The 27433-nt window shown below is 39.7% G+C and overlaps 1 protein-coding gene across 4 annotated transcripts in view; it reads left to right on the forward strand.

The window, feature by feature from the left end:
- LOC132883430 (receptor-type tyrosine-protein phosphatase delta-like) overlaps positions 1-27433 on the forward strand; it is a 282219-nt gene that overhangs the window by 231710 nt on the left and 23076 nt on the right. For all 4 annotated transcript variants that reach the window (XM_060917065.1, XM_060917067.1, XM_060917066.1 and 1 more), the window contains 3 exons: positions 3379-3554; positions 9287-9406; positions 12379-12533. In XM_060917065.1, the coding sequence (XP_060773048.1) occupies positions 3379-3554; positions 9287-9406; positions 12379-12533 (451 nt within the window). The remainder of the gene's footprint in view (positions 1-3378; positions 3555-9286; positions 9407-12378; positions 12534-27433) is intronic.

Here is a 27433-nt window from a genome sequence, read left to right on the forward strand (position 1 = left end):
CTTTGTAATACGCTAATAATATGATTATAATATATATATTTTTTAAGCAAATCCTGACTGACGTGCCAGAGAGTTCAGTTTTACCCTTCATACCTTCACACTGCTAATTTATTCTAGACGTCCTATTGTTTTTTTTGTGTCAGTGTTTCATTACAGTTTGAAAAGAGAAAGCAGGAGAAAAGCGAGCTTAATTGTCTTCATGCATTGTCCGTAATCCTGAGCAGACAGCGCCAACGAAGAGAGGAGGATTAGAATAAAATGAGTAGCATGGATGGAGAGAAAGCTCAGAAAGAGCTTATATCCTGCTTTTTTAAATTCAGCTGAATTATTTACCTGAGAGAGAGGGAGGGAGGAAGAAAGAGAGAGCGAGCGAGGGAGACCTGGAAGCGAAAGCTGCAGACAGATGAGCTTTATCTCGCCGCAGCATGTGTTTCACGAAGCTCTGGGCCTGCAGTCCTCCAGCATCGACTAGCTGTCAACTAGTGGAAAAGACCACACAGCTTTCATTTCGAGAGATCAAGTAAAAGGTGGAGGAAGAAAAAGTATTCACTCTCCTCCTTTCCCTTGATCTGTCACTTATTTCCATTTTTTTATTAAATATTTTAGTGAGAAGTGTGTTGAACAATTTTAGCACCTTTAAGAATATTATTTTACTCTGAATAATTAAATAGTGAGGATCTGGATGTCCGTACAGATAACTTTGACAGGCAATGGTGTGTCAGAGGAAACCAGTCCAAAGTGAACTTAGAGGAAAAGATAGAAAAGGGAGGAAGATGGATTATGCGAGTTTGGCACGGTTTTAACTGCCCTGCCACTCCGGGTGGGTTTATAAAACCGTGCAGGCTGAAACTCAGCCAAAAAAAAAAAAACGCACTCGGCATTAAATGCTCAGTCTGCATTAGTGTGAAGCAGTACAGGCATCACAGCAGGAAGCCGTCCATCTACATGCAGATTTGCTCTGATGGCCTCCGGGAATCGAAACTGAAGAGTTTAATGTCGAGATCACTCACTCGTGCAATCACTCACTCGCTCATTTCTTCAGTTACTCACTCATTCCCAGTCACACAAGCTCACACATTCACAAACACACACACGCCCCACAAACACAAATAAATACCCTCAAACTTATTTTATTAACTTACTTCACTCACATTTCACAGAATTGCATGATGGACGCTCCATATAAGCAGATTTTTAAAATGTATGTCAGTGTCAAATGGTGAAGTTTTCTCAAAGGAGATGGGTTTTTTTTTTGGTATTTATTTTTGGAAGGAGTCTCCAGTGTTAGCATCTTGTCAAATTCAGAAGTAAAGCTGGACTTTGCTGTTTCTGTGTGATATAGTAAGGTGAATTTTGGTCTTGTCATTTCAAGAGGGAGAGAAAAAGAGGCTGGCGAAGGAATGAATTGCTTAAGACAACTTTAAATGTACAGTGGGGCAAAAAAGTATTTAGTCAGTCACCAGTTGTGCAAGTTCTCCCACTTAAAAAGATGAGAGAGGCCTGTAATTTTCATCATAGGTACACTTCAACTATGAGAGACAGAATGAGAAAAAAAAAATCCAGAAAATCACATTGTCTGATTTTTAAAGAATTTATTTGCAAATTATGGTGGAAAATAAGTATTTGGTCAATAACAAAAGTTCATCTCAATACTTTGTTATATACCCTTTGTTGGCAATGACAGAGGTCAAACGTTTTCTGTAAGTCTTCACAAGGTTTTCACACACTGTTGCTGGTATTTTGGCCCATTCCTCCATGCAGATCTCCTCTAGAGCAGTGATGTTTTGGGGCTGTCGTTGGGCAACACGGACTTTCAACTCCCTCCAAAGATTTTCTATGGGGTTGAGATCTGGAGACTGGCTAGGCCACTCCAGGACCTTGAAATGCTTCTTACGAAGCCACTCCTTCGTTGCCCAGGCGGTGTGTTTGGGATCATTGTCGTGCTGAAAGACCCAGCCACGTTTCATCTTCAATGCCCTTGCTGATGGAAGGAGGTTTTCACTCAAAATCTCACGACACATGGCCCCATTCGTTCTTTCCTTTACACGGATCAGTCATCCTGGTCCCTTTGCAGAAAAACAGCCCCAAAGCATGATGTTTCCACCCCCATGCTTCACAGTAGGTATGGTGTTCTTTGGATGCAACTCAGCATTCTTTCTCCTCCAAACACAACAAGTTGAGTTTTTACCAAAAAGTTCTATTTTGGTTTCATCTGACCATATGACATTCTCCCAATCCTCTTCTGGATCATCCAAATGCTCTCTAGCAAACTTCAGACAGGCCTGGACATGTACTGGCTTAAGCAGGGGGACACGTCTGGCACTGCAGGATTTGAGTCCCTGGCGGCGTAGTGTGTTACTGATGGTAGCCTTTGTTACTTTGGTCCCAGCTCTCTGCAGGTCATTCACTAGGTCCTCCCGTGTGGTTCTGGGATTTTTGCTCACCGTTCTTGTGATCATTTTGACCCCACGGGGTGAGATCTTGCGTGGAGCCCCAGATCGAGGGAGATTATCAGTGGTCTTGTATGTCTTCCATTTTCTAATAATTGCTCCCACAGTTGACTTCTTCACACCAAGCTGCTTACCTATTGCAGATTCAGTCTTCCCAGCCTGGTGCAGGTCTACAATTTTGTTTCTGGTGTCCTTTGACAGCTCTTTGGTCTTGGCCATAGTGGAGTTTGGAGTGTGACTGTTTGAGGTTGTGGACAGGTGTCTTTTATACTGATAACGAGTTTAAACAGGTACCATTAATACAGGTAACGAGTGGAGGACAGAGGAGCCTCTTAAAGAAGAAGTTACAGGTCTGTGAGAGCCAGAAATCTTGCTTGTTTGTAGGTGACCAAATACTTATTTTACCGAGGAATTTACCAATTAATTCATTAAAAATCCTACAATGTGATTTCCTGGATTCTTTCCCCCCCCATTCTGTCTCATAGTTGAAGTGTACCTATGATGAAAATTACAGGCCTCTCTCATCTTTTTAAGTGGGAGAACTTGCACAATTGGTGGCTGACTAAATACTTTTTTTACCCCACTGTAACTAAAAATGGATTAAAAAAATTACAAAATGTCATTTTTTAAATGCATTTAACAAATTGCAAACAAAATTGCGCGCACACACACACACACACACACACACACACACACACACACACACACACACACACAATCAATTCAATTATCATGACTGTCATCCAATTACCACTCACTCATTCAATTGCCATTTTAATGCCAACAATCAGCAGATTAACAGAATCCAGAAGGAAGGAGCACTGATTGTGTGACCTGAACAATCCGCATAGAAATGAATGAGAAATCAATTCCAGCGCTAATCTGGCTAAAACATAGCCAGCCAACTAACCCAATCTTTCCTGCACAGGCATTCCAGGGAGCGACTACATCAACGCCAACTACATTGACGGTTACAGAAAGCAGAACGCATACATCGCCACTCAGGGCTCGCTACCTGAGACCTTCGGCGATTTCTGGAGGATGATCTGGGAGCAGCGTAGCGCTAACATCGTCATGATGACCAAGCTGGAGGAACGTTCAAGGGTAAGTTAGGCTAACATGGAAATTATGAATTCTGTCATCGTGTTGCTTTTTTTTTTGTCTTCAGATGCCTTCATACAGTATTTCTTCTACAGGGCAAGATGCTCGGCATCATGTTTCACAAGTTGCCATTTTTTAGTTGCTTTTCTGACGTTTGTCCACCCTTTTGTTTCCGAGCTTTGATGCTTTGATTATTCTCGTATAACTGGGCAGCTTGCTAGCTCATGCACTAACACTATCAGAAGAATGCTATTGTGTGTGCTGCTCTCAAACTTAGCAACACTTTTCAAGCTGCTAAGCTTTGCTGAGTCATGATGCTGTATCAAGAGTCCGTGCTTTTCTGAAACAATTTCACTGTGGTGTTAGAATGGATTAAATATTATGTTAATGGATCTTAAGAATGTCTTAATGACACATTCTTGCTGTTTTATGAATAAGGCACAACCCATGGATGTTTGGTTAGCTTTCATGCTAAGTTACGCTCATTATCGTCATATCGAGTCTTTTTTTTAGGAATCTACCTACACATCTGAGGAAAACGTTGATATTCCTGATAATTTTGTGTTGTTTTTCTTGACGCTGTGCCTTTAAATTACCCATATAAATGATTACATGGATATATGCTTGCTTACAAAATCTGTATCCTCAGCCTTAATGACTGATCTTTGCATAGCAGTAATATTGTCGCAATATGAACTAGTGCTGTCTGAAAGTCCCAAGTTCTAAAAGTTTAATTTTGTTGTCGATCAGAATTAATGAACTAACGACTGACAACACAGGGGTATTTTATTCCGAAAGAAAGGTGTCAAAAACTGCACGCTTTCTTGTTCGCTTTATTTTACAATATGGAAGAATTCACTCACTTTATGAATGCATTGTTAGTCTCGTCTATAATCAGTGGGCACCTTTCCTTTTTTTAATGCAGCACAGTTACCATGATGCATGGACTCCGCACTCCGAGACTCTGAGTGTCTGTGTCTCTCATTTTGGCGAGGCAGCACCCATACTGTAATGGAACAGTGTTTTATTGGGCACTTGCTGGGATACAACAGTGTGTAATCATAATAAAGCTTAGGCCATAATGTGATTGGAAAAAAAAATGCAGTTAGGTTGGTAATTATAGCGTCTGTCAGGCTAAGAAAAAGCACTGTCTGCTTTAGTGCCTCTGCCAATTTCAGCTCCATTGCGAAATACGGAGTCAGCAGAAACCAGAACAAATGGCCTGATGTCAGTAGTGTCCTTTTGTTCAGTATTTCCTTTCAAATCATCTTCCTGTGCCAAATAGTGACGTCTAAAAGATTTATCCTCAGTCCACAATTACTTTTACACCAAATCTGTAACTTAAACATTGTTTTAACCGAATTCTGAGGTAATCCTGCTTGATTGTAGCATCATTTCGGCTGAACTCTTTTCAAACTCTGAGGTAATCCTGTGGATTTGGCTAGTGACATACAGTACCAGTCAAAAGTTTGGACACACCTTCTAATTCAATGTTTTTTGTGGGTTTTTTTCTTAAATTGTATTCATTAAAAGTCACTTCATGTCTTAAAGTAATGATGTATGTCTTTTCTCTTAGTTGAGCAGTTCTTGATTGTAGTAATATGGATTACTACAATTATGGATGAAACGAGGCTGTTTGCTGTATTTTTTTATTTACTATTTACAGTGGTGCTTGAAAGTTTGTGAACCCTTTAGAATTTTCTATATTTCTGCATAAATATGACCTAAAACATAAACAGATTTTCACACAAGTCCTAAAAGTAGATAAAGAGAACCCAGTTAAACAAATGAGACAAAAATATTATACTTGGTCATTTATTAGAGGAAAATGATCGAATATTGCATATCTGTGAGTGGCAAAAGTATGTGAACCTTTGCTTTCAGTATCTGGTATGACCCCCTTGTGCAGCAATAACTGCAACTAAACGTTTGCGGTAACTGTTGATCAGTCCTACACACCGGCTTGGAGGAATTTTAGCCCATTCCTCCATACAGAACAGCTTCAACTCTGGGATGTCGGTGGGTTTCCTCACATGAACTGCTCGCTTCAGGTCCTTCCACAACATTTCGATTGGATTAAGGTCAGGACTTTGACTTGGCCATTCCAAAACATTAACTTTATTCTTCTTTAACCATTCTTTGGTAGAATGACTTGTGTGCTTAGGGTCGTTGTCTTGCTGCATGACCCACCTTCTCTTGAGATTCAGTTCATGGACAGATGTCCTGACATTTTCCTTTAGAATTCGCTGGTATAATTCAGAATTCATTGTTCCATCAATGATGGCAAGCCGTCCTGGCCCAGATGCAGCAAAACAGGCCCAAATCACGATACTACCACCACCATGTTTCACAGATGGGATAAGGTTCTTATGCTGGAATGCAGTGTTTTCCTTTCTCCAAACATAATGTTTCTCATTTAAACCAAAAAGTTCTATTTTGGTCTCATTCGTGCACAAAACATTTTTCCAATAGCCTTCTGGCTTGTCCATGTGATATTTAGAAAACTGCAGATGATCAACAATGTTCTTTTTGGAGAGCAGTGGCTTTCTCCTTGCAACCCTGCCATGCACACCATTGTTGTTCAGTGTTCTCCTGATGGTGGACTCATGAACATTAACATTAGCCAATGTGAGAGAGGCCTTCAGTTGCTTAGAAGTTACCCTGGGGTCCTTTGTGACCTCGCCGACTATTACATGCCTTGCTCTTGCAGTGATCTTTGTTGGTTGACCACTCCTGGGGAGGGTAACAATGGTCTTGAATTTCCTCCATTTGTACACAATCTGTCTGACTGTGGATTGGTGGAGTCCAAACTCTTTAGAGATGGTTTTGTAACCTTTTCCAGCCTGATGAGCATCAACGCCACTTTTTCTGAGGTCCTCAGAAATCCCCTTTGTTCGAGCCAAGATACACTTCCACAAACATGTGTTGTGAAGATCAGACTTTGATAGATCCCTGTTCTTTAAATAAAACAGGGTGCCCACTCACACCTGATTGTCATCCCATTGATTGAAAACAGCTGACTCTAATTTCACCTTCAAATTAACTGCTAATCCTAGACGTTCACATACTTTTGCTACTCACAGATATGTAATATTGGATCATTTTCCTCAATAAATAAATGACCAAGTATAATATTTTTGTCTCATTTGTTTATCTGGGTTCTCTTTATCTACTTTTAGGACTTGTGTGAAAATCTGATCATGTTTTAGGTCATATTTATGCAGAAATATAGAAAATTCTAAAGGGTTCGCAAACTTTCAAGCACCACTGTACTGTTTTGGTCTCAAACTCGTCCACTAACTAACTTTTGACGAGGCACACCTGTTAATTGAAAAGCGTTTCAGGTGACTACCTCATGAAGCTGGTTAAGAAAATGCCAATAGTGGGTTAAGCGTCATCAAGGTAAACGGTGGATACGCTGAAGAATCTAAAATATGAAGCATTTTGTTTTTTGTTTACCACATAATTCCATGCATGTTCCAGACATTATTTCATAGTTTTGATGTTTTTAGTATTGTTCTACAATGAAGAAAAGAGTCAAAATACAGAAAAAACGATGAATGAATAGCGTAGGGGTGTACAAACTTTTGACTGGTACACTAGTATTAGCTGACTTGTAGTTGTACTGCAGATCTAAACTTTGAAGTAAACAAAAATGTTTGCGACCCAAATGTTGTTTCTATAACATATATGTAACCAAACTCTGAGGTAAATATGTGTATTTGTCGAGTGGATTCAGCCAAACTGTACTTTCAGAATAAATTTTTGAGGTGAGTCGTGTTTTTATAGGGTAGATGTGACCATATTCAGAGACTTGCATGTAAGGTTATAAAACGCGATTTTAAAGGAACAGTCCACCGTACTTCCATAATGAAATATGTTCTTCTCTGAATTGAGACGAGCTGATCCGTACCTCTCCGAGCTTTGCGCGACCTCCCAGTCAGTCAGACGCGCTGTCACTCCTGTTAGCAGTGTAGCTAGGCTCAGCATGGCCAATGGTATTTTTTGGGGCTGTAGTTAGATGCGACCAAACTCTTCCACGTTTTTCCTGTTTACATAGGTTTATATGACCAGTGACATGAAACAAAGTTCAGTTACACAAATTGAAACGTGCCGATTTTCTATGCTATGGAAAGTCCGCACTATAATGACAGGCGTACTCACACCTTCTGCGCGCTTCGACAGCGCATTGATACCTTCACTCCTGAATATGATAATTAAAAAGCTTATAATCTCTGCTTTCTAAAGAAATTGATCTGGTTAAGATCTGTTCAGTACTTTGGGAGTAACGGCAGGTTGAAGTTGGTGCAACAGAGTTCACTCTCTGCTCTTGGGACGTCGGGAAACTATCGGTGCTTTTTGAGTCACGGGAAAGCAGTCAGGCTCTCTCTCTCTCTCTCTCTCTCTCTCTCTCTCTCTCTCGCTTCTGATCAGTTTCTGACTGGGTTACTCAGGAATTTTAATCAGATAACTTTTATAGGGATGTTTTCTTGCTTTCACTGTTTCTGATGAAGTATTCAGCAAAATTTTCCGTCTGCTAGTTTTCATGTTATGCTTCATGGAAGACTTTGAAGTGAGTTTTCATAGCTTTACCTACTTATTTTTTTTTTCAAACCAAACTGATTCATGTAAATAAATAACTATTTTCGAATATAACTATAGTTTTTTTGATGAAAAATATTGAGATCTTAGTAGTCAGAATGATATTTTTAAAAAACGGAAGTCAGAAATGCGAGTGTCAATTTCAGTTCGATTAATTGGGATTGTTTATTGGACGTGGCTCACACAGTTTTTTCAAAGTTAGGCTTGAAAGCTGTGAATGTTAATTTAAATAATCATTTATATTCTTTCACAGAAACACTAATAGGCCCTATTTAGAAATACAAAGGCCTACAGAGCACAAAGAGGGGATTAGAAATATTCTTTTATTACTTTTTTGATAGAGAATGGTAGATGTGAATGACATTCAGTGCTTATTTATGCATAGTTTATAATTAGCATTGATTTCTCCTTCTTTGTGATGTAGAAATGAGAGTGAAGATCAGCTTTATATTGCACAAATAAAGCCATTTGGTGAAACTTTGAAGAAGAGAGTGTACCGATTTGAAGAAAAGTACTAATTTAACGTTTTACCTAATTAGCATAATTAATACTAATTAAATTTTAGTTTGCATAATTTGTTTTTACTATTTTTTTTAAAGTTTGTACTCAGTATGCAACCATCTATGTGCCTGCCAATTTCCATGTAAATATCTTGAAAAATAAAAAAAAGTTATTAAGAAAACACATTTGATCACGTTCGTTAATGAAGCCCATTTTGGACCGTGTCATCCTCATACATAATATTACAGCCGTTTTCTAAAAATTAAGCTGTTTTTTCAATGTTTGATTTGTGATATCTCAAGAACGGATAAACATATTTTATTTCTGTAAAAAGTATGTTGTTGAGCATTCGATTCTGAATTTAGTGAGAGCAGTTTCAAGTAATTTGGATTGCATTTGAATTTTTCACCTGATACGCCTAATATAGGTTTGGTTATAAGTTGAGGTACAGTAATTGTGTGGATTTGTTCCATCATTTTGACTGAACTCCATGTGTGATTGTAGTATAGCTTTGGCTGACTTGTGTTTGTACTCTGAAATAATTGTGTGTGTGTGTGTGTGTGTGTGTGTGTGTGTGTGTGTGTGTGTGTGTTTGTGTGTTTGTGTGTGTGTGTGTGTGTGTGTGTTCGCAGGTGAAATGTGACCAGTACTGGCCCAACAGAGGATCCGAAACATACGGCCTGATCCAGGTGACACTGCTGGACACAGTTGAGCTGGCCACCTACTGTGTCAGGACCTTCGCACTTTATAAAGTAAGTCAACAACAAAATGGAAAATAATGAACAACAAAAATGAATGAGCTTGATAAAACACTAACACACACCAAAACACACCCACTTAAACACCAACATTCTCTATAAAAAAACCTACATTAACCATCAAACCCCAATACTCTCAAACACATCAGCTTTCTCCATAACACACACACACACACACACATATTTTTCAGATTTTACACACACAGACCCATAATGACCAACAAAATCTATATGCTGCATTCCATTCACCTCAGAAGTCGGAGCAGAGAATGGCGTCATACCCAAGTTGACCGCATTCCAGTACAAGAAGTTGGAAAACCTAGCCAGGTTAGCCTCAGTACCAGTTCTAGATAGATTAGCCATTGTTAGCAGTGGTTAGTTCATGTTAGCAATACCAGTTGATGGTAATGCATTGTGTTGTATTTTGCACATACAAACATCATAGCAATGTGTCCACAGAGAGAAATTGGACAGTACTGTGTGTACAATCGATTTAATAAGACACAAATAAGACAGAAGTACAACCCCGATTCCAAAAAAGTTGGGACAAAGTACAAATTGTAAAGAAAAATGGAATGCAATGATGTGGAAGTTTCAAAATTCCACATTTTATCCAGAATAGAACATAGATGACATATCAAATGTTTAAACTGAGAAAATGTATCATTTAAAGAGAAAAATTAGATGATTTTAAATTTCATGACAACAACACATCTCAAAAAAGTTGGGACAAGGCCATGTTTACCACTGTGAGACATCCCCTTTTCTCTTTACAACAGTCTGTAAACATCTGGGGACTGAGGAGACAAGTTGCTCAAGTTTAGGGATAGGAATGTTAACCCATTCTTGTCTAATGTAGGAGTCTAGTTGCTCAACTGTCTTAGGTCTTTTTTGTCGTATCTTCCGTTTCATGATGCGCCAAATGTTTTCTATGGGTGAAAGATCTGGACTGCAGGCTGGCCAGTTCAGTACCCGGACCCTTCTTCTACGCAGTCATGATGCTGTAATTGATGCAGTATGTGGTTTGGCATTGTCATGTTGGAAAATGCAAGGTCTTCCCTGAAAGAGACGTCATCTGGGTGGGAGCATATGTTGCTCTAGAACCTGGATATACCTTTCAGCATTGATGGTGTCTTTCCAGATGTGTAAGCTGCCCATGCCACACGCACTAATGCAACCCCATACCATCAGAGATGCAGGCTTCTGAACTGAGCGCTGATAACAACTTGGGTCGTCCTTCTCCTCTTTAGTCCGAATGACACGGCGTCCCTGATTTCCATAAAGAACTTCACATTTTGATTCGTCTGACCACAGAACAGTTTTCCACTTTGCCACAGTCCATTTTAAATGAGCCTTGGCCCAGAGAAGACGTCTGCGCTTCTGGATCATGTTTAGATACGGCTTCTTCTTTGAACTATAGAGTTTTAGCTGGCAACAGCGGATGGCACGGTGAATTGTGTTCACAGATAATGTTCTCTGAAAATATTCCTGAGCCCATTTTGTGATTTCCAATACAGAAGCATGCCTGTATGTGATGCAGTGCTGTCTAAGGGCCCGAAGATCACGGGCACCCAGTATGGTTTTCCGGCCTTGACCCTTACGCACAGAGATTCTTCCAGATTCTCTGAATCTTTTGATGATATTAAGCACTGTAGATGATGATATGTTCAAACTCTTTGGAATTTTACACTGTCGAACTCCTTTCTGATATTGCTCCACTATTTGTCGGTGCAGAATTAGGGGGATTGGTGATCCTCTTCCCATCTTTACTTCTGAGAGCCTCTGCCACTCCAAGATGCTCTTTTTATATCCAGTCATGTTAATGACCTATTGCCAGTTGACCTAATGAGTTGCAATTTGGTCCTCCAGCTGTTCCTTTTTTGTACCTTTAACTTTTCCAGCCTCTTATTGCCCCTGTCCCAACTTTTTTGAGATGTGTTGCTGTCATGAAATTTCAAATGAGCCAATATTTGGCATGAAATTTCAAAATGTCTCACTTTCGACATTTGATATGTTGTCTATGTTCTATTGTGAATACAATATCAGTTTTTGAGATTTGTAAATTATTGCATTCCATTTTTATTTACAATTTGTACTTTGTCCCAACTTTTTTGGAAGTGGGGTTGTACTAATAAACAGTATATTACTGCGGTTTCACTCTGCTGATGCACGAAGCAGGCAGCTTGGATTTTGAGGTCAAGGCCAGGGAGGTTCTTCCGACTTTCAGAGTTGGAAAGCTGACTCCATGGTGCATTCTAACTGAAATTTCTAACTGGGAATTCAAAAATTCTGACTTTAACATTTTGCCAGTTAGGATCAGTAAGAACCAACACACTAGCATTTACATCACACACACGCGCGCGCGCGCACACACACACACACACACACACACACACTCCAATATCAACCAACATAAATCAACTTTTGCAATCAGACACCAGTATAATCAACACACTGTCATCTTCCAACACACACACACACACACACACACACACAGCAATACAATCTTAGCCAAAGAAATCAACATTTACTATGAAATCCCAGCAATCACTAAAATCCTATCATTCACCAACACACACACACACTATGATAACCAACATTCAACACAAACATTCCCCAAGATCCCAGCTTCCTCCACAGCCTTCCAACACAAACAAAACTGCACAAAATCGAACAAAAACATGTGAAACCAAAACCTACAAAACTAACAACATCTACCGAAACCTTTATTCCCCATTACACACACCAGTATTAACCAAGAGTAAACATTCACCATCAAACACCTCCAACACACCTCAATACAGTATCAACCAACAGAAACGCTATTTTACTGTGAAACACCAATATTGTCCCTCCCCAGACACACATATACAAAAAATATGAACCAACAGTAAAGCACTCTCCAGAACACACTGACGAACATACATTGGTCTCTGTGTATGTGTGTGTGTGTGTGTTTATTGCAGAGTGGCTGTAGTGAGAAACGGGAGGTGAGGCAGTTCCAGTTCACAGCATGGCCTGATCATGGCGTTCCCGAACACCCCACACCATTCCTGGCCTTCCTGCGCAGGGTTAAAGCCTGTAACCCTCCAGACGCCGGGCCTATGGTGGTGCACTGCAGGTACCGCCACCACCACCACCACCACCACCATACCTACAGACACACTTTCATCTCTGACAGTTTGAGATGCAGTGCCATAAAGACTTTTCTCCAAAATGTCTGTTTTCATTATGTACTAAATATTTACTAACTTTATTTAATATGTTTATTGACTAGTACTGACAAGGCATCGTGCTTTTTATTTTTGACAGTCACCAGTTTTAATGATTTACAAACTCCTAACAATAAACACTACATCACATCTTAGCTGAGCAAGCCTCTAGAAGCATCTGGACTGAGAAAGGTCGATGTGTGTTGATCAGGGGTGCCAATAAAACTTAACATCAGAAATGTACTATGCAAAAATGAGTGAAAGACGTTTAAGGAAGCTCTTTGTTAATAAAATTGCTACTTATCTGGCACCTTCGCCTTTCTCCACACTCCTGATTCCTCACTTCCAACCACCTCTCCTCTCTCCACACACCATTTTGCCTTTTTATTCTTTTCCCTCTCCGACTCAGATGTTTGTCCATGAGGAGGCACAGGACAGAACAACAGCAGTAACAAAGTGATGAAAATTAAACGAAAAAACAAACAAGAAAACCTGCGGAATTTTTAATTAGCCAGACTTCTCGTAGCTGCGCCCCTTTTTTAACTTGTAGTATATGATTTAAAAAATATACAATAAAAAAAGTCATACTTTACATACTTTACACACTGCCATGCAAAAGATGTAAAAAGTAACTTTAATTTTCAGATGTAACGCAAGGTTTTGGGGGAACAACACATCCTCACTTCACCTCTCTCCATCATTCCATTCATTTCTCACACTTTTCTATTACAGTGGTGCTTGAAAGTTTGTGAACCCTTTAGAATTTTCTATATTTCTGCATAAATATGACCTAAAACATCATCAGAGTTTCACACAGGTCCTAAAAGTAGATCAAGAGAACCCAGTTAAACAAATGAGACAAAAATATTATACTTGGTCATTTATTTATTGAGGAAAATGATCCAATATTACATATCTGTCAGTGGCAAAAGTATGCGAACCTCTAGGATTAGCAGTTAATTTGAAGGTGAAATTAGAGTCAGGTGTTTTCAATCAATGGGATGACAATCAGGTGTGAGTGGGCACTCAGTTTTATTTAAAGAACAGGGATCTATCAAAGTCTGATCTTCACAACACATGTTTGTGGAAGTGTATCATGGCACAAACAAAGGAGACTTCTGAGGATGTCAGAAAAAGCGCTGTTGATGCTCATCAGGCTGGAAAAGGTTACAAAACCATCTCTAAAGAGTTTGGACTCCACCAATCCACAGTCAGACAGATTGTGTACAAATGGACGAAATTCAAGACCATTGTTACCCTCTCCAGGAGTGGTCCACCAACAAAGATTACTCCAAGAGCAAGGCGTGTAATAGTCAGCGAGGTCACAAAGGACCCCAGGGTAACTTCTAAGCAACTGAAGGCCTCTCTCACATTAGCTAATGTTAATGTTCATGAGTCCACCATCAGGAGAACACTGAACAACAATAGTGTGCATGGCAGGGTTGTGAGGAGAAAGCCACTGCTCTCCAAAAAGAACATTGCTGCTCATCTGCAGTTTGCTAAAGGTCACATGGACAAGCCAGAAGGCTATTGGAAAAATGTTTTGTGGACGGATGAGACCAAAATAGAACTTTTTGGTTTAAATGAGAAGCGTTCTGTTTGGAGAAAGGAAAATCCTTCATTCCAGTATAAGAACCTTATCCCATCTGTGAAACATGGTGGTGGTAGTATCATGGTTTGGGCCTGTTTTGCTGCATCTGGGCCAGGACGGCTTGCCATCATTGATGGAACAATGAATTCTGAATTATACCAGCAAATTCTAAAGGAAAATGTCAGGACATCTGTCCATGAACTGAATCTCAAGAGAAGGTGGGTCATGCAGCAAGACAACGACCCTAATCACACAAGTCGTTCTACCAAAGAATGGTTAAAGAAGAATAAAGTTAATGTTTTGGAATGGCCAAGTCAAAGTCCTGACCTTAATCCAATGGAAATGTTGTGGAAGGACCTGAAGCGAGCAGTTCATGTGAGGAAACCCACCAACATCCCAGAGTTGAAGCTGTTCTGTACGGAGGAATGGGCTAAAATTCCTCCAAGCCGGTGTGCAGGACTGATCAACAGTTACCGGAAACGTTTAGTTGCAGTTATTGCTGCTCAAGGGGGTCACACCAGATACTGAAAGCAAAGGTTCACATACTTTTGCCACTCACAGATATGTAATATTGGGTCATTTTGTTCAATAAATAAATGACCAAGTATAATATTTTTGTCTCATTTGTTTAACTGGGTTCTCTTTACCTACTTTTAGGACTTGTGTGAAAATCTGATGATGTTTTAGGTCATATTTATGCAGAAATATAGAAAATTCTAAAGGGTTCACAAACTTTCAAGCACCACTGTATTTCTCTTTCTTATAATCCCCAACTTCCTGTATGTGTCTGTGTGTCCACTCTTTCTGTTACTGCTGCATCCTTCATTCTTGTAACTTTTAACGGATGTCTGAGATGTGTTCAGATATCCTGTAGAGAGGAAAGCCTGATACACAACATCACTGAGAGAGAGAGAGAGAGAGAGAGAGAGAGAGAGAGGAAATGGAACAAACTTGCATTAGAAAAGTGACAATAATACGACTGGATTAAGTAGGAATTAAAAGCAGAAGTTAATTAGTGCTCCCAGCAGACCCTCTTTCAATTGAACTCTCTCTCTCTCTCTGTCTCTCTCTTTCTCCCCTCACTGAATGCAGGAATTAATGTCAATGCTTAGACAGCGACTTTTAATTCCTCTGGCCTGCATCAGATAAAGAGAGCTCGAGCTTCAAGTCTTAAGTCCTTTTGAGAATGCGGGACAATATCTCTGGCTCCTTTCAGCTGACCATTTCGGGTGGAAGAGGATAAAAATGGGTGCTTTTATTTATTTCCTTTCCTTCAGTCCATCAGAAGGTTTTGGATGGTGTCGAGGTGGCACAGCGGGTCGTGTGTGCTCTGGAGATTATGAAGCCGTTTATTCGAGCACATTTGCAAGTCTAAACAAAGGAAGAAGAGCTTGTTAGGCTTGGTGGTGATTAGCCAGCGGTCCTCCCCCGCAGCTCTTGGTGTGATTAGCTGGACAGAGAGAGAGAGAGAGGGAGAGAGAGAGTTGACACACAAGTGGGAAAAAAAAAACTGGTCAAACACAGAGAAGAGAATTTGCTCATGAAAAAGATTAACTCCAAATTCTGATGACATTTAGTGTGGGCAGGGACCAGTGTGTGTGTGTATACATGTTTACATACATTCCTCTCTCAACTCTCATTCGTTTTTTCCAGCATCATTACTCTCAGGTTACCCATAATCCCTGTACACTTGCCAAACAAATCCAAACTAAAACAAATATGAATTTTGAATGAATTAATTTATTATTATTTTTAATGAATTTATTTTTTATTTCGAACATGTATAAAAAAATGTATGTAACTATTTGTACATGCAAAAGAAAGAAAACGAGAAATAAAAGAAAAATAAAATAACATAAAGAGCTCAGACATTACAATACACCGCACATTGTTCGAAAAAGGAGTGGGAAGAAGTACAATACTTTTTTAATTTCCCACCCCTTTTTAACTACCCCGAAATCCAAACTACATTAATACACCTATAAAAATATATACCATATATACACTTCATGAATATCTATATAAATATATAATTACAAAAATAAATATATACTACATACCATATATACACTTCATAAATATCTATATAAATATTTAATTACAAAAATAAATATATACTACATACCATATATACGCTTCATAAATATCTATATAAATATATAATTGCAAAAAAAAATATATATATATATTAGTGCTGTCAAGCGATTAAAATATTTAATCGCAATTAATGTCGCGACTGTCATAGTTAACTCACGATTAATCGCAATTTAATCGCACATTTTTGTCACATGAAAAACCATTGTAATTCTCTTATCAGCATAAAAAAGTGAATGGGCTTGCTTTGTACCAATGTTTTTTTTTTTTTTATTGCAGAGCATAACACGTCTTGTCACAGCCACTGACATCCATAACTTCCATATTAGATGAGAAAACCAAGGGATGAAAAATAAAGTGCATATCACTGTGAAAATAAAAAAATGTTTTATTTTACTCTTCATTAGTTTCTTTTGAAGAGAAGTATTTGCCATAAAAGAAGAAAAAAAACATAAAAATAAAAACATTCATCATACATTCAAAAACGTTCATCATAGTGTGGCACTGTATTATCTAATTCTCACTGCTTATAACTCTACACCTACCCGGTGGAGATGAGCTGGGAAACTGAAGACTGAAGGAACAGTATTGAAAAGTATTTTTCCAGTCTCACCTGTGAAAGGTAATCCCATGTGATCTCGTTTGGACGGTAAACCTGTTGGTACAGTTAAACGCAGCACATGAATGAGGCATCTTTATTCTCGGCTACTGTCTAGACGCTATACCAGAGACGGTTGAAGAATCTCCACTTTGCCCCATCCAATATGGTGGCGAGGATGTTTATATGTCTATGTCTTTCTCCATCACTCACACGTACTCTTATTGAAGCAGCGCGCGACAAGCCTCAACAGGAACTACGGGTGACTCGCAGGGCCAAATTAGAATTTGCGTTAACGGCACTATTTTTTTTTTATCCCGTTAAATTGAGATCGCGTTATCGCGTTAACTTTGACAACACTAATATATATATATATATATATATATATATATATATATATATATATATATATATATACCATATATACACTTCATAAATATCTGTATAAATATATCATTACAAAAATATATATATATACACTATATACCATATATACACTTCATAAATATCTATATAAATATATCATTACAAAAATAAATATCTACTACATACCTATCCCTATAAATATGAATATATAAATTATCCCCATAAATAAATATATACCATATACTAAGTTAGTTCTAATATAACAATCAACCCTATTCTATTTATCCCTCATCATCCTCCGTTACATACTTCCTCTTCTATATACTTGTTTAAAAATATTCTTTGTACCTTTTTTTAAACAGATTTATACTTGCACTTTGTTTTATTTCTGTCTCGTCTGTTCCATAAAGTCACCCCACAGCTCGATACACACGTTTTTCATATTTGTTCGAACCTATCAAGAGCTTTAAATAAATACATATATATATTGTCAAGTTTATTTTTATAGCTCTTTTAACAAAAGACATTGTCGCAAAGCAGCTTTACAGAAAATTAAAAACTTTAAACATGAGCTAATTTTGGGCTAATTTTATCCCGAATCTATCCCCAATGAGTAAGCCTGTGGTGATAGTGGCGAGGAAAACCTCCCTCAGATGACACGAGGAAGAAACCTCGAGAGGAACCAGACTCAAAAGGGAACCCATCCTCATCTGGGTGATAACAGACAACGTGATTATAAATAACTCGCTTCTATAACCATGTCCTACATAGTCACAAAGTATAACTGTGTAACCAGGAAAATCATTATAGTTTTAACATGAAGTCTGTTTTGTTGAAGTTATCAACTGTTCATTGATGGAAACTTGAGTGCAAAACTGTTCATGACAACTGCAGCTCTAAAGTTAGCAAGTTAACTGTAGTCCTTAGACATAAAAGCATTACTGTAAGTGTCCAGAGCGTCTTCCAAGTGTGACTTTCGACTGTCCATATGGGGCCGTCCTCCACAGGAGCAATGTGATGAGACTCCGACCAGACGTAGCGCATCAGGGTGGATCAGGCAAGTCCGAGGAGCAGAGGAGGTCAGCATCTCGGTCTCAGGATCGACATGTACAGTGGTGCTTGAAAGTTTGTGAACCCTTTAGAATTTTCTATATTTCTGCATAAATATGACCTAAAACATCATCAGATTTTCACACAAGTCCTAAAAGTAGGTAAAGAGAACCCAGTTAAACAAATGAGACAAAAATATTATACTTGGTCATTTATTTATTGAACAAAATGACCCAATATTACATATCTGTGAATGGCAAAAGTATGTGAACCTTTGCTTTCAGTATCTGGTGTGACCCCCTTGAGCAGCAATAACTGCAACTAAACGTTTCCGGTAACTGTTGATCAGTCCTGCACACCGGCTTGGAGGAATTTTAGCCCGTTCCTCCATACAGAACAGCTTCAACTCTGGGATGTTGGTGGGTTTCCTCACATGAACTGCTCGCTTCAGGTCCTTCCACAACATTTCGATTGGATTAAGGTCAGGACTTTGACTTGGCCATTCCAAAACATTAACTTTATTCTTCTTTAACCATTCTTTGGTAGAACGACTTGTGTGCTTAGGGTCGTTGTCTTGCTGCATGACCCACCTTCTCTTGAGATTCAGTTCATGGACAGATGTCCTGACATTTTCCTTTAGAATTTGCTGGTATAATTCAGAATTCATTGTTCCATCAATGATGGCAAGCCGTCCTGGCCCAGATGCAGCAAAACAGGCCCAAACCATGATACTACCACCACCATGTTTCACAGATGGGATAAGGTTCTTATACTGGAATGAAGGATTTTCCTTTCTCCAAACAGAACACTTCTCATTTAAACCAAAAAGTTCTATTTTGGTCTCATCCGTCCACAAAACATTTTTCCAATAGCCTTCTGGCTTGTCCATGTGATCTTTAGCAAACTGCAGATGAGCAGCAGTGTTATTTTTGGAGAGCAGTGGTTTTCTCCTCACAACCCTGCCATGCACACTATTGTTGTTCAGTGTTCTCCTGATGGTGGACTCATGAACATTAACATTAGCTAATGTGAGAGAGGCCTTCAGTTGCTTAGAAGTTACCCTGGGGTCCTTTGTGACCTCGCTGACTATTACACGCCTTGCTCTTGGAGTAATCTTTGTTGGTCGACCACTCCTGGAGAGGGTAACAATGGTCTTGAATTTCCTCCATTTGTACACAATCTGTCTGACTGTGGATTGGTGGAGTCCAAACTCTTTAGAGATGGTTTTGTAACCTTTTCCAGCCTGATGAGCATTAACAGCGCTTTTTCTGACATCCTCAGAAGTCTCCTTTGTTTGTGCCATGATACACTTCCACAAACATGTGTTGTGAAGATCAGACTTTGATAGATCCCTGTTCTTTAAATAAAACAGGGTGCCCACTCACACCTGATTGTCATCCCATTGATTGAAAACACCTGACTCTAATTTCACCTTCAAATTAACTGCTAATCCTAGAGGTTCACATACTTTTGCCACTGACAGATATGTAATATTGGATCATTTTCCTCAATAAATAAATGACCAAGTATAATATTTTTGTCTCATTTGTTTAACTGGGTTCTCTTGATCTACTTTTAGGACCTGTGTGAAACTCTGATGATGTTTTAGGTCATATTTATGCAGAAATATAGAAAATTCTAAAGGGTTCACAAACTTTCAAGCACCACTGTAATAGAAAAGTGTGAGAAATGAATGGAACGATGGAGAGAGGTGAAGTGAGGATGTGTTGTTCCCCCAAAACCTTGCGTTACATCTGAAAATTAAAGTTACTTTTTACATCTTTTGCATGGCAGTGTGTAAAGTATGTAAAGTATGACTTTTTTTATTGTATATTTTTTAAATCATATACTACAAGTTAAAAAAGGGGCGCAGCTACGAGAAGTCTGGCTAATTAAAAATTCCGCAGGTTTTCTTGTTTGTTTTTTCGTTTAATTTTCATCACTTTGTTACTGCTGTTGTTCTGTCCTGTGCCTCCTCATGGACAAACATCTGAGTCGGAGAGGGAAAAGAATAAAAAGGCAAAATGGTGTGTGGAGAGAGGAGAGGTGGTTGGAAGTGAGGAATCAGGAGTGTGGAGAAAGGCGAAGGTGCCAGATAAGTAGCAATTTTATTAACAAAGAGCTTCCTTAAACGTCTTTCACTCATTTTTGCATAGTACATTTCTGATGTTAAGTTTTATTGGCACCCCTGATCAACACACATCGACCTTTCTCAGTCCAGATGCTTCTAGAGGCTTGCTCAGCTAAGATGTGATGTAGTGTTTATTGTTAGGAGTTTGTAAATCATTAAAACTGGTGACTGTCAAAAATAAAAAGCACGATGCCTTGTCAGTACTAGTCAATAAACATATTAAATAAAGTTAGTAAATATTTAGTACATAATGAAAACAGACATTTTGGAGAAAAGTCTACTTTTAGGACCTGTGTGAAACTCTGATGATGTTTTAGGTCATATTTATGCATAAATATAGAAAATTCTAAAGGGTTCACAAACTTTCAAGCACCACTGTAACTCAGAGGGACAGACAGAGTGAAGGGGGGGAGAAAGAGAGAGAGAGAGAAACCACAGGTTGTTAGGTATGCCCAATGTCACCTGATGAGTAAGAACAGGATACATTTTGCACTGAGTGCAAGCATGGACTCCGGCAAAACTAACTATGACAGCATAACTAAAAGGGGAGAGCCAGAAGGTAACACAGGCATGAGGGAGTCCTGGGACATAAAGCAGCAGCCACTACACCGTCAACAAACTCGAGTGAGCAAGCGAGTGGGGACTGACAGCATCCATACATCCCAATTTACCAAAACACTCTGTCTGAGGACCCTCCAGATCTACACCTTTACCTCATAAACACCATTAACACAAGGCTTGACTAAACAGAGCAGAGATTTAAACGCTGAGACTGTGTCTGATTCCCGAACACTACTTGGAAGGCTGTTCCATAACTGTGGGGCTTTGTAAGAAAAGGCTCTGCCCCCTGATGTAGCCTTCACTATACGAGGTACCAGCAGATAGCCTGCACCTTTTGATCTAAGTAGACATGGCGGGTCATAAAGGACCAGAAGTTCACTCAGGTACTGTGGTGCGAGACCATTCAGTGCTTTAAAGGTCAATAGTAGTATTTTATTATCAGTACAAAATTTGATTGGGAGCCAATGCAGTGTGGATAAGACAGGGGTGATGTGGTCATATTTTCAAGCTCTAGTCAGGACTCTTGCTGCGGCATTTTGAACTAACTGGAGCTTGTTTATGCACTTATTGGAACATCCAGACAGTAAGGCATTACAATAATCCAACCTGGAGGTAACAAAAGCATGAACTAGTTTTTCTGCATTATGTAGTGACATTAAATTTCTTATCTTGCCAATATTTCTGAGATGAAAAAAAGCTATCCGGGTGATGTTATCAATATGAGTTTCAAATGAAAGCCTGGGGTCAATAATCACCCTGAGGTCTTTTACTGCTGCACGTGAAGAAACAGAAAGGCCATCCAGAGTTACTGTGTAATCAGAAAACCTACTTCTAGCTGCATGTGGTCCGAGTACAAGTACTTCAGTCTTGTCAGAATTAAGCAGAAGGAAGTTAATAAGTATCCAGTGTCTAATGTCCTTTATACATTCCTCAGTTTTATTAAGCTGGTGTCTCTCATCTGGTTTTGCAGAAACATACAACTGTGTGTCATCAGCATAACAGTGGAAACTAATACCATGCTTACGAATAATATCACCCAGAGGTAACAGGGCTCGAAATTCGCGGTGGTCTGGTCGCCCGAGGTGACTTAATTTGTCATTTGGCGGGTAATTCCTGTCACTAGGCAGCCCGGCTGGCTAGTTGAAAATAAAAAATATGTATGAAGCAAAGATTCAGACTAGGGCTGTGCGATATATCGAATATACTCGATATATCTCCAAAAATTCTGTGTGAGATACATATAATTATTATATCATAACTATCGAGTATTTTATGGTCATCTGCCGACTTGCGTTTGTTTTGTGTTTGTTGCGTTTGTTTAAAACCTTTTCCGGTGGTTTTCTCCCTGTCCCTCAGGCAGTAACATGAGAGGCTGCCTAAGGGTAAAAAAAACAATAATGTCACGCACTCGCCAACCAATCCCAGGCGACATCTCAGTGCTGAAAGGAACTTGCGGGAAGATTTCCTAGTTTCGGTTTACAGCGCTGACTCAGTTTGTGCAGTCGCTGGTGTTGCATAGGCTACCGTGTAAGCTCTGTCAATTTCAGTGACAAATTAAAAATGGAAGCGGACGAATTGGTTCCTTAAAGAATTAGTAAGGGGTCAGTCATCTGGCATTTTTTTGGATATCGCGAGGAGGATGTGGAACAGCAAATGCCAATTTGTAAAGTGTGCAAAAAAAAAAAACAGTATCAAAATACTCGTGTCGATAGTGGTCTTTTTCCTGGTTAATTTTGCTACAGTATTAAATAGGAATCTAGGATTATTTTTGTTATCTTCTATTAGGGTGGAGAGATACGTTGATCTCGCAGCACTAAGAGCTTTTCTATACTTCAGGAAACTCTCCTTCCAAGCTAATTTGAACACTACCAATTTTGTTTGACAACATTTACGTTCTAATTTTCGAGTGGTCTGTTTTAAATTGCGAGTGTCATCATTATACCAGGGTGCTAATTTTTTTTTTCTCTCTAATCATTTTCCTTTTAAGAGGAGCTCCATTATCTAAAGCAGCCTTTCTCAACCGGGGTGCCGTCTGGCTTCGTTAGGGGTGCCGTGAAAAAATTATATATTCTAACATTGAAATAAATAAAATTAATTAAAATTCCAAAAAACGATAGTTACACTAATGCAGATCATCGTCGCCTCATGCATCATCAACATTTGTCTCACAGCCCCCTTTCCCATGTCACAACGTCACTGCCGGGGTCAGCGTGACTGCGTATATTTTATATGGGGGTGCCTTGAGAATTTGCATACTTCTGAAGGGTGCCGTGACTGAAAAAAGGTTGAGAAACGCTGATCTAAAGTATAGCGGAACGTTGACTCTAAGCATTCAGTTGCCTGATCAAGTTCTACAGGGGCTGACAGTGACCCAATCAAAGTTGATAACTCTGGGAGATCATTTATAAAACTCTGTGCGGTAGTTGACGTCAATGTACATTTAATACAGTTGTGTGGTGAGGTGCATATATTATTGCTCAAAGATATTTTGAATGAGATGAGATGATCTGAGATAACTTCAGACTGTGGAAGTGTGACTATATATATATATATATATATATATATATAAAATGTGTGTGTGTTTAACCTGAATGTTAGTATTAGATCAGTAGAGATTAGAGTATATGACCACCATTATGGGTCGGTCCTGTGACATTCTGATTAACTCCTACTAAATCTAAAATGCACACGAATGCTGTTTTCAGAGGATCTTCTGGGTTATCGAAGTGAATATTAAAATCTCAGACAACGAAAGCTTTGTCTAAGGAAATGACCAGGTCTAAGATGAGCTCTGCAAATTCCAAAAGAAACTCAGAATATGGCCCCGGGGGCCTGTAAATAATAAGTAAAGGTATTGACTGGGTAGACTTATTTTTTGAGACTACATACATTATATTAGTAAGAAGAACTTCAAACATATTAAATGTATAACCAGGTTTTTGTGTTATGCCTAGATAATCATTATATTGTAAATAACTGTGACGCCTCCTCATCTGCCAGTTAGATGAGGCTGGTGACGATAGCTTCATTTAATGCTATATATTCATTTGTCTTAATCCATGTTTCTGTTCAACACAGTACATTAAACTCCTGATCAGTAATGAGTTCATTAACAGTTAGTGCTTTACATGTAAGAGATGTAATATTTAACAGCCCTATCTTTAGATCAAAGGTGCTGGCAGCGGCTGTACAGTCAGTATGATCTAATTTTATATTGATTATGTTACTAGAACAAACTCTCTGAGTATTTCTACTTTTTTGTTTCGCTCAGGGAACAGACACAGTCTCGATATAGTTGAACCTGAGTGACAACTCTGTGCAGCTAGCAGACAGTCGGTTTAGCCTGTTCGTCTGCTCCCTGGCCTTGGCTCTGGATTGTGAGATGTTAACTAGGCCTGTTCTGAGACTATGAGCTATGCTGCAAGAAATGACAGCAGCACCTTCCCAAGTGGGATGGATACCGTCCCGCCCTAACAAGCCAGCAGTGCCCTCAAAATTAGCCCAATTATCTATAAAGCCCACACTGTTTTCAGAGCACCACCTGGACAACCAGCAGTTCAGCGACCATAACCTGCTGTAAGCTACATCGCCACGCCGCATTGGGATGGGGCCAGAGCATACTACAGCATCGGACATCACCTTCGCTAATTTAAACACCTCTGCAAAGTTACTCTTAGTAACCTCAGACTGACGAAGGCATATATCATTAGCTCCTACATGGATAACTGTCTTTGAGAACCTGTGCTTGCCTAGGACCCTAAGATTACCTGGCACCCTAGCTCCCGGTATACACCTGACTAAAGCTGCTGGTGCCCCTAAAGGCCTAGCTAATTTCATGTGCCGTATGATAGAGTCTCCTATAACCAGAGCTCTTTCAGGTTTCTCAGTGGGTGCACCACTGAGGAGAGCAAACCTGTTAAGGCCAATTTATGCTGACAACCCAGTCCTCGCAGATGGCGTCGCAGATAGCATCTGCATAGCCCCCCCACCTTCGCAGACGCTCTGCGCGCACCTCCCAAAAATTGTGACCACCGCAGAAGCCTCGCAGACAGCGTCGCAAACAAGAGGGCTCTGATTTGGTCCACTCTACATCCGCTGTACACGCACTTCCGCTTCCCTACTTTCCCGGTTTGGTTTGTTTTCACGACCGCCATTTTTAAAAACACGAGCGAAGGTGGAGCAGCACGAAGAGCGGTTGATCGAGGAAGTGAGGAAGTATGTACATCTATACGACTCCAGTTCTAGTCATTATAAGTAACCGGAGGATAAACACTCCACTAACCACACCCACCAACTACTCCTAGCGATTTCGCGACTTCGCGCCCCCTTGCGTTGTGGCGGTGAATAACATCGCGCACGCCTATTACTCCCCGCTCAACGATAAATTACAACTGTCTGCGAAAAGCTATCTGCGAAAGCCTTGTCGCAAGAGCATGCAGAGGCCCTTAGACGCGTAAAATGGAGAGGAGTGGTGCTCCCATGGGTGAGCCTCAGTGGTAGCTTTGGCTCTACATTTATGCTACCGAGCCATCACCCATTCGCCCTGCTGCGAGGACTCTAATGCTGGAGTTGGGGGATTACTAACTCCACTTCATATGGTGTCCATGCCTCTCCCAAATGCCAGAGCGCTTTAGTTTTCTCAGTAGAATGTTGGTGTTTTTAAGAAGCAGTCCATTAGAAATGTTATACAGTAAAAAAAAAAAGTTGTTTCAGAGCTTTTTGTGTCTGTCCCTTAGTGTCCGAGACACCTGTATGATAGTATCTCATCTCATTATCTCTAGCTGCTTTATCCTGTTCTACAGGGTCGCAGGCAAGCTGGAGCCTATCCCAGCTGACTATGGGCGAAAGGTGGGGTACACCCTGGACAAGTCGCCAGGTCATCACAGGGCTGACACATAGACACAGACAACCATTCACACTCACATTCACACCTACGGTCAATTTAGAATCACCAGTTAACCTAACCTGCATGACTTTGGGGGAAACCGAAGCACCCGGAGGAAACCCACGCCAACACGGGGAGAACATGCAAACTCCACATAGAAAGGCCCTCGCCGGCCACGGGGCTCGAACCCGGACCTTCTTGCTGTGAGGCGACAGCGCTAACCACTACACCACTGTGCCACCCTGTACGATAGTATATCTAGAAAAAATAGGTTTGAAGAAAACCATGTTTTTTTTTTTTTTTGCTGACTCATCCTGTATTAGTCTTGTGTTTGTCCAGTGACATGGTGTCTAGAAAGCATGTTTTACCTAATTGCTATCTCAGACCAATTGAGAAAGTGATTTGGTGTAAATACACCATCGTAAAGAGTTTCTCTTTACCTGTTATTTTGGCCATTTATGGCAACATCTATAAACACACAGTATCTTGGATATCGTGAAAGTTAAAGTGGAAAAGTGGCTTCCTCGACAGTTAAAAAAACCTCTTCTCTGCTGTCCATGTTCAGCTAGTTTGCTTAGATTTGGCGGATCTTGAATCGTATTGGTAAAAAGTTAACATACATTAACATAGCTTTCTCTACATTATAGCCAGAGGTTATGTGTGTTACGCATCTCTGTGAGGTTTATAGTGAACAAGCAGGCTACAGTAGATACCGAATGTATTGCAGAAGTGCAAAGTCAGATTTCCGAGTGTTTCGTTTTGTGACGTATGGTGCGTTCATGTGCTATGGGAATTATGGTAAATACCAAACGCCGACATGGAAAGCACACATGAATGCCCCCTCTTGTGGTATTTTCCACTGGGCAACTCGTAGAAAATTTTGATACACGAGTTGCCGAGATGAGATGAACTTTAACCTTTTCAACATGGCGGCGAGCGGTACAAGACTAGCTTATGAACCAAGAAAGAAGTGGTTTTCACCTACGGAAAGCTGACTCTCACCTTTTAAACGAGTCATGTTATGTATATTATATTATTATAATATGTATATTATAGCCGAATACAAAATATTCTGTGGCTGTCCAAAGAACGCCAACAATGATCTAGATACTGGCTACTCTCATTGTGGCTACAGCCAAATTTCCAAAAACTGCGTGGCATTCAATGTGTTAAGAAAATCTCTACTTGTCATGATCAGGAAATATTCAGCATTATTTACCTTTTGACTTTTGATAACTCGTATTCCTGCTGCAGCTGATGAACAAGGCAATCTATAATTGTTTTAGCCAAATAACAGGCCTGATTCTGAATCTGGTCCACCATCTTTAATTTGTCAACAACAACAAAAGCATGTGAACACAACACACTGGTAAATACCACTTCCCAACTGGAAAAGTAGCTTCTATCGACGTCTGTCGTGTTCCGATCTTAATAAGCTGTCTTCTGTCGAATACCAGAATTTGGGATGCAGCCAAATTCACACAGTGAGAGATACAAAAAAAAAAAGTGTTACTGCTCAGTTTCTGATTGCTC

The sequence above is a fragment of the Neoarius graeffei genome, chromosome 3 (assembly GCF_027579695.1).
Source record: "Neoarius graeffei isolate fNeoGra1 chromosome 3, fNeoGra1.pri, whole genome shotgun sequence".
Taxonomy (NCBI): domain Eukaryota; kingdom Metazoa; phylum Chordata; class Actinopteri; order Siluriformes; family Ariidae; genus Neoarius; species Neoarius graeffei.